Source organism: Maniola jurtina, chromosome 18 (genome assembly GCF_905333055.1).
Source record: "Maniola jurtina chromosome 18, ilManJurt1.1, whole genome shotgun sequence".
In the NCBI taxonomy this organism is placed as follows: domain Eukaryota; kingdom Metazoa; phylum Arthropoda; class Insecta; order Lepidoptera; family Nymphalidae; genus Maniola; species Maniola jurtina.
The window spans coordinates 2,342,544-2,350,946 of record NC_060046.1 but is presented as its reverse complement, the minus strand read 5'-3'; the positions used below and the strand labels follow the sequence as shown (position 1 = coordinate 2,350,946).

At 33.9% G+C, this 8,403-nt stretch overlaps 1 protein-coding gene across 1 annotated transcript in view; it reads right to left on the bottom strand.

Annotated features, from left to right (window-relative positions):
• Positions 1 to 5,439: 5,439 nt before the first annotated feature.
• LOC123874317 (acetylcholine receptor subunit alpha-like 1) overlaps positions 5,440 to 8,403 on the bottom strand; it is a 336,305-nt gene continuing 333,341 nt past the window's right edge. The window contains exon 10 of the mRNA XM_045919572.1: positions 5,440 to 8,356. Within this exon, the coding sequence (XP_045775528.1) occupies positions 8,144 to 8,356 (213 nt within the window). The 3' untranslated portion in view covers positions 5,440 to 8,143. The remainder of the gene's footprint in view (positions 8,357 to 8,403) is intronic.

Here is an 8,403-nt window from a genome sequence, read left to right as displayed (position 1 = left end):
TTCCGCAAATAATATTATGTTCTAAAAATAAAAGACTTAAAAAAGTTTTGTAGATAATAGATACGAGTTATTCATGCCGTATCTCTCAATTTGAAAATATAAAAAGCCTCTAAATTGGTTTTTTCGTTAAATTATCATCTGTGTTTTTTTTTTGCTTTAAGCATTGATGTGGGTCATAAAATGAATTAAGCTTGACAAAATCTCTTTTACAAATACCATTTGTCGGTTCAATTCGCATAAGGACTAAAATTAGAGGCACAAACAGAGCATAAGACAAATTTACGATTACTTTAGAAGTCGCTAAGAAAATATGAGGCACAAAGAAGACTTGAAAAAATTAACAATATTATTGTTTTCTTTAAAAATTTCTTAAGCTCATTCAATTATGTTACCGCATTGATCAAAATTTTGAACACTTACTTCAAAAAGTAATTTATAAACAATAGTTTTTTTTTGCTTTATCCATTATTTTATATTGTACATTCAATTAAATTGCATAAACACATACATTATCTAACATTGAAACATCTGATTTAAATAATATAGAGTATAAATTAATCAGTGCTAGGGACTATTGTTTCAAAGTTAATTGCGATGTTTTTAGGCCGCAATTACACCTGTAAGTTTTACTCACGTAAGTGTCATTTACCTTAGTAAAGCTGTCAATCAATTACGTCAACTACTTACGGAGTAACTTACAAAATATGTAATCGAGGCCCTTGGTCTATGCAGTAACATAACAAATAAGGGCCATTATTGGAAATCTTCACAACAGTTATATGATAATGAGAAATGTTAAACGAAACATACACATCGAGTATAATTTAAGTACCTTTGCATATGACGACATTTTAACGCGTTTTTGACGTGCGTTTTACAGACGCGTGCAGGTATAAAATTGATTTGAAAACGTGTCTAAAAGTATCCGTCCTAATGTTGACAGAATACTCTAAACAATTCTTGCTAATTTCCATACTTTGCAACACTACTAACAATTCTTGCCAATTTGCTATCCAAAGTTAAACATTTGTGAGCGAAATAAGCAGTAGCTATTCATCCTCCTAGACTGAGGCCACACGATGCGTTTCCGGTGCGTTGCGGTGCCTTGCAACACCTCTCCCCGCCTCGTCCTTATGACCCCAGTCCATTGCGCGTGCGGTGCGGCGCCATCCGACGCCGTAACGCATTATGTGACATGGTACAGTGATTTTTATGTAGGACTAGCTGATACCCGCGACTTCGTTCAAGTGGATGTAGGTTTTTAAAATTCCCGTGGGATCTCTTTGATTTTCCGGGATAAAAAGTAGCCTATGTGCTAATCCAGGGTATAATCTATCTCTATTCTAAATTTCAGCCCAATCCGTCCAGTAGTTTTTGCGTGAAGGAGTAACAAACATACACACACACACACACACACACACACACACATGCAAACTTTCTCCTTTATAATATTAATAGTGTGATAGTGTGATGACATAGCGGCAACGCAACGCATCGTGTGGTTCACTCTTAGCATATTTTGAACAAAGTGAAAAAGAAGCTGTGACTGTATTGCGTTGGCAGTTCATTTATACCTGTCATGCTTCAACTGTGCGTAAAGAAATCGTCATGTGCAAAGGCTCTAACATTAAAAATCAAAAAGGTCTTTTAATTTATATCTGTATTTACATCTAATCGTGTTGGAAGCTCAACGCAAATTTCGTGTGGTTTTCTTTCTACTTATTTATATACGACTTATTACTTTACAATTTGTAACTTATCTAGCTAGAGAGCGAAAATTGAAAAATGTTTTACGAATACAAGAGGGGATAAGCTATTTAGGAATAACAAATAATATTCAGGTGACATTTGAAATTTGTACAAAAAAGTAGAACAGTATTTTTTTCGACATGGTAGAACTTTGTAATAAACCAAATGATCGCTTTAATGTATTGCTTGTAACTCAGGAGTTCAGCGAATTCTTTGTTTTGTTTTATGAGAAAACTGATATTGATTAATAAATATTGAAAGATTGAACTTCAATATAACACAAAAATGGAATCTTACGTCACTTTTGGAAGACGTTTGATTAATTAAACATGCAAATATACCTAACTTACGTAGATATTCATAAGTTTAAAGAGTATATTACAATATCTTTATGCAGATATCGACGAGATTACAAACGACAAAGGAATAAACGATAGACGTGCAATAAAACATATCTCCAAAAGTGTTATAGAAGAAATTGCTATACGAAATTCTAGATTTCGATGAACCTAATTATAAAGCGTTACGGATTATCTGTCAACCATTCAAAAAACTAAGACTTAAAATTACGTGTACAATGAATGGCGTTCAAAACAACAAATCAAATGACCTAAAACAAGTGATTCAGAATTATTGCTGAATGATATAGTCCTTATGAATAAATAAAATGTAACATTAAATACAGCTATGACATACATTCACTACTCATCTAATTATAGCACTAAAGGTACTGTGAAAGGAACGTAGAAAAATAACTTTAATATTATTTTTAATTTCTATGTTGATCAGCTATATTTACATGTCAACATTTCGGTTAAGTTGATTCTTAAAATTACTGACAGCCATGTGATAGCTGACTATGAGCTCCTAGTCCCATCACCCGATGCAGACAAATAAGCTGTTGGACAGTTGATCAAAGCAACTAGCGAAACAAGATAAAATCATTCACTTTTCCAATGATTTATTTTTAACTAGCTCAATAAAAACATGCCTACTAATAATAAAGAAACACATATAATCCTAAAGGCCGATTTCACTATCGTAATATAAGTCTTATTCGAGAGTAAATTTTAAATTTTCATAGGTTTTCAATACGAAAACTGTCACTATACCCAATTTATTCGTCGGTTAAACGTTACTCGAGTTGGTGAAATCGGCACTTAGTCTATAAAATCTTAAAAATAAATTGGGCAATGCTTACACATGACATGTATTTGTAAAAATTAACAACAAACCAGTCTATTCTAAAACAACGATAAAAAATATTATAACTATAATTACCTATTAATCTAAACCTACTTTAAAAGAATATAAGTGTGGTTAAAGACATCATAATAATCCTTTTTTTGTTCCGAATCATTGGATCTTTCTTCGAAACAGAACTGTTGTCTACATATAATGACTAGATATTTGAAATATTTTTGCAAGACGAAATCATTATTTTTAATCTCAATTGGAATGACACGTGTGAAACTAAAATATGGAACAACACATTTGTCAACCATCGCGCTTCCGAACTGACTCATTCGTCGACTAACTCTAATAAACATTGAGAAGCTAAAACACCACTTATATTCAATATACTTATTGATATATAACTTATTGACGACGTGACTCTAGCGTTATTATTGTTAAATTTATTATTTACCTATCTACCATCAGATACACGACAAAACTACACCCGTTTATCACCCGAAACATGCATATTACACAGACGTAATATTTTATAATAACGACTTTCTCCCAACAACTTAATAAGACGAAACGTAACAGGGAACAAAGAAGGATAAACTTACGAACATGTCTTTCAGACGACGATAACGAGAGAACAACCAAAGTTTACGAATCACAGAAACTATTAAAGTAGAATATTCGTGAGCGAATTTTATTTACTGGATATGACCCGTATGATGACAAAAATTTGAGGATAAAATCGAAAGCCTTACCGTAGTCAACACCCCATTCGTACTATAGATTTAGGAATTAATCGTTGTATCGGCTTAGCTCATCCAGTTTCGACAAATCTAAGGGCCTATGCTAGGTAATTTACATTCACATTATTTTAGATCGAGATACGAGACCTTTCAAATCTTCCCGAGATTAATTGCGAAACAATTTAAACGTGGTACTTATTACGCCTTTAAATCACTCTCAGCTTCAATTTCACGCTCTCTTTGACACAAAGTATTTACAATGTTTTTTCCATTTGCATTTCTTACATCGCAATCGACTATCATTTATTACGAGTACACTTTAATCACGACAACACTCGTCCCTAATATTGTATTAGCCTATGGTGTTTTTTTAGAAAATCTATCTATTATAATTATTATTATTTGCAGACATATAAAAATAACAACAGACCGTTACCGTTTATTTTCTAGCAAATATCTACAATAAAAGTCGGAAAATCACGGGATAGTGAGGGAAGCCTGTGGACTTAACTAATCTTTACTTTTATTGATTAATATTACTAATTTGGTGTGTGTTTCGGTGCGTGCAATAGCACATTCCTACTTTCAATTTTACCGACGTGATTTTTGTTAACCTTATTAGAAAATTAATGAGTACCAGTAAGTTGAACAATTCCATCCAAAAATTCCATTGAAGATAAAACTGGCTTTGCCTAGTGCCAGTGTCACAACTTCAGCAGCAACCGCGTACGAGATAAACTTTGATTCAATACAAGTTGCCAAGTTTTACAAGTTCTGTTATTACAAAGCTGGTACTTAATTATCTTAAAACATTAACATCAATTACAACAAAGGTAGAATTTATTTTGTTTTTTAAATTTTATGTAGATGACAAAAAAGTGAATTGTAGAGTCATTCAAGTTATAATAAAAACGTAAGTAAAATACAACAAACCGCACAAATGGGTCACAAGAACACTACATTTTATGTAAAGTTGCTTGCCGCGATGAGTTCGTGTTTGATCAGGCTAATCTCTGAAAAATTACAGAGGTTTTCATTTTTTCATTTTCATAGGGGTTTCACCAATAGAAAGAGGGATTATCTACGAATGTTATAGGCTATAATCTATGATGATTTTGCGAAAATAAGCTCCCAGTTTGATGATATTTGTGAAATAAGTCAGAAAAGAATCATACCATCTGAGATCTTCCGTGGCGAGCGCTGCGTAAATAGGTTAAGTTACATGATTTCATGTAACTTAAATATTTATGGAATGAATAGTTCCTCTCCAGTGCAAAGCCGGAATGGGTCACTAGTTTTTGATATTTAACAAAATTCAACAAAATTCAACAAACAAAATTCAAAAAAGTTGATTAGAACATATAAATAGGTAACTTGTATCAAATCAAATCTTTCAAGGATAGCGCCCAATCATCCACCTTTGAAGTGGGCTATTTGGTAAAGGCTAGATCCTGTTTGGTACGTCCTTCATGGCGCTATGACCGTGGTCTGTTCCACACACCATAGTCTGCAGTAATGCTGTACGTGGCCGACCAATGCTTAAGATGGAAACAAACTATCAAAACTATCGGACGTGTCCGTAAGCCGTGGCTGACCGGCGCGATAGCTAGGTGTGCACAGTCGTTTGGGACTTGCGGACTCCAAAGACATCCAGCGGATCAGAATTTTATCGGACGACCGAGCGCTTAAGGAGGTTACGCCCGCTACTTACGTCCAATAGTTTGCACAGTTCAATGTACATTTTATTATTAAAATTTGTTTCCACCTTTTATTAATAATATGGAAATACATCATAGTGTTCTTTCTCACACGTCTGACGCTGTTTCACCTACGGCGTTTATAACAGACCACGGTTTATGACATCACGTACATTATTCCATATAAGTACTATCTATTAAGATTTTAAAACACTCAGAGCTGCTTACTTACAACATTTTTGTGACTTCTCTTAAGATTGAGCTAATATTAAACGTCTTCAACCTTTAGCGAGCGTTCAAGGGCTTCTTGAGCACCTTTCGTATCCCCCACGTACAACTAACGCATTTTTACGTATTCTCTAATCTACTCTAGCCGAATGTATCGCATTTATTGGCACAAACAGCTATACACATTCAATAACACTTATAAATATTGAGACGAATCACACAAAACAGTTTGAATTATTTTACTATAACCATCCCTGTTTTCCTAACGGTACCCTTAGTACGAATTTGCATATCTCCATAACGTAGACAGATTTTGAGTATTGAAACACTATAACGTCATAATAAAATTTACTTAAAGACACTTGTTTTAAAGTCGTACTTCAGTACCACTTATTTTTAATTCTTTTTATTTCCCAATGTTTCCACTTAAATAAACCTTAAAACAAAGCAATTTAGGTCAATTTTAATTTAACGTTATAGTATTATAGTATTCGAACTCTCTCAACGTTGTCGAGATGTGCAAACTCGTACTAAGCCTACTGCTCGCTGTTGATTTTCATTAATTAAAATATGAATAATACCTATCAGAGTTAACTAGGTAATCATTATCTAATCATTATCATGAGTTACTTTGACATATTAAATACGCGGCTCGAAATTTTTTTTTATTACGACAAAGGCTACGTTACCCTACGTTATGGGTCGAGGTGATGTCACACTTAACATGGTTAATATGAGTTAAGGTATAAATGTTGGAATCGATTTCGAAATACGACCTATCTAAATTTATGAACGTGAATTGGTAACAAAAAATTGACCCCTAAAAATAATGTTATACTCAAAAACCCAAACTCTGTTGCTACCTGGTTTGAGAAATAATTCTTTAGATGTGGTGTGAGGTCAAAATTCCAAATTTTCGACTTTTGACTAACAAACTATTAGGTACCTACTCCTGGAATAGACTAAAAATTCGTCAGTCAAAAGTTGGCGGTTTGTTAAGACCTCTGGTCAGAATTGGTTTTCTAGTCAAACCTAAGCGCGACGGAGCTTCGACCATTCGCTATAACATAGATTCTAATCTAAAACCAAAATATGACCGTTGGCTACCTACACGTTACGACTAGTAATGACCAACTTCAACAATGATTTTATTATCTACGACGAGTGAGAGTGCCGATAAGTGAGTAAAAAGACTTTACAATTAGTGAAACTGTGAGAATAAAATCAGGGGAAGAAATTTGTGTACTAATTTTACCCTGTACTCTAGGATTAATGGAATACGGTACTTTGGTTTGAAAAATAACCAATATCTAGCAAATTGCAGACGTATTAATAGAACTTTCAGTCATTGCTTATGTAGGACAAGCATTTGGAGATGTCAGAATATGAAAAAGCGCACTTAAAACAACGTGAACGACAGCTCTTACAAATTAACAATAGTTCTTATTTGGCCTCCGAAACTATAATGCAGTTGGCGGTATTTGGCACCTTTAAAACAATTTTAATTAAACAAGTTATCAAACTATCTAAGAATATCGAATTTTATAAAAATTTAAATTACAATTGGCAGTCAATTGTGTTTTATAAATATATCTAATAAAACCATAATTATTATTATCACCGTCTCAACGTGACATTACAACTATATTGGCATTATTATTTCGAGTATCATCAATCATCATTTCTGATGTTTTGGCTTACCTAGTAATATCTACAATCCCTTAAAGTAAACCTACGGGGAGTTACGATTATTCGATTACTTCAATTAATCGATATTGTCCTTATGATTTTTACGCGAGTACGTAGTTTATAAAATACTAATAATGTATATTTTATATCTTTAATTCACCAGTAATACTAAAAGTACATCACCTACAATGTCCGACACTCATTGAGGACGTTTTCAAGAAACTGTAGTAATTTTCGATTAATATTATACGTTGAGTGAAAATTACCTCATTACATTATCTAATAATAATCGTGAATTGAGCTCGATTTATTCGAATTTAGTCCTATATTTATGGTAAGTAATATTTTCATTCGATATACTAAAATGTAACAAAATCAATGTCAATAATCTAAACATCCCTCTTAATAAACTATACAATGTTTGTGCGCTCATACTAATTAACATTTTTGAGTAAGAAAAATTTGATGATTAAGAAATTGAAAAACATACATGTTACGCTTAAAAAGTATATACGCTTAATACGGCGATTCGAATATAAAAATATTGACGGCGGATTCGACGTCAACACAAAACGCCCATGAACTTGAGGTTACTTTGTTCTCGATTCGACTAACGACGGACACAGTCTCGTGAATGAGTTTATCTATATAAAAGACGGTTTTTGACGCGACAGGCGTACAAACGTCCCGTGACGCGTCGAGCGTTTGGCACCACACTGAGCACAAGACCAGTTCTCGCCTCGCAGATTCCCACTGGGAGCCTTACATCGATCATCCATGCCACCACATCACGATGAGCTCCCAGAACGTCTTCGGCGGCGAGTGGCCGAAGACGTAAGACGAATTTCAGAGACCCGGGTCGCCTTCCGAGCCCATTTTGAGCAACTCCAACTTTTTCTTGGCAATTTTAGAGTAGAGGATATCTATAGGCTTCGCATTGTCGTAGAATGTCGGCGCTCTAAATATTATTAGAGCCGTGCCGAGAACACAGGCTATCGTGAACGCGAACAGGAAGATTCGGTCCAAAACCATCGCCACATACTTCCAATCATCCTCAACCTGCGAAATTAAATAACAAATTAATATAAAACTCATTGGGGTTCAAA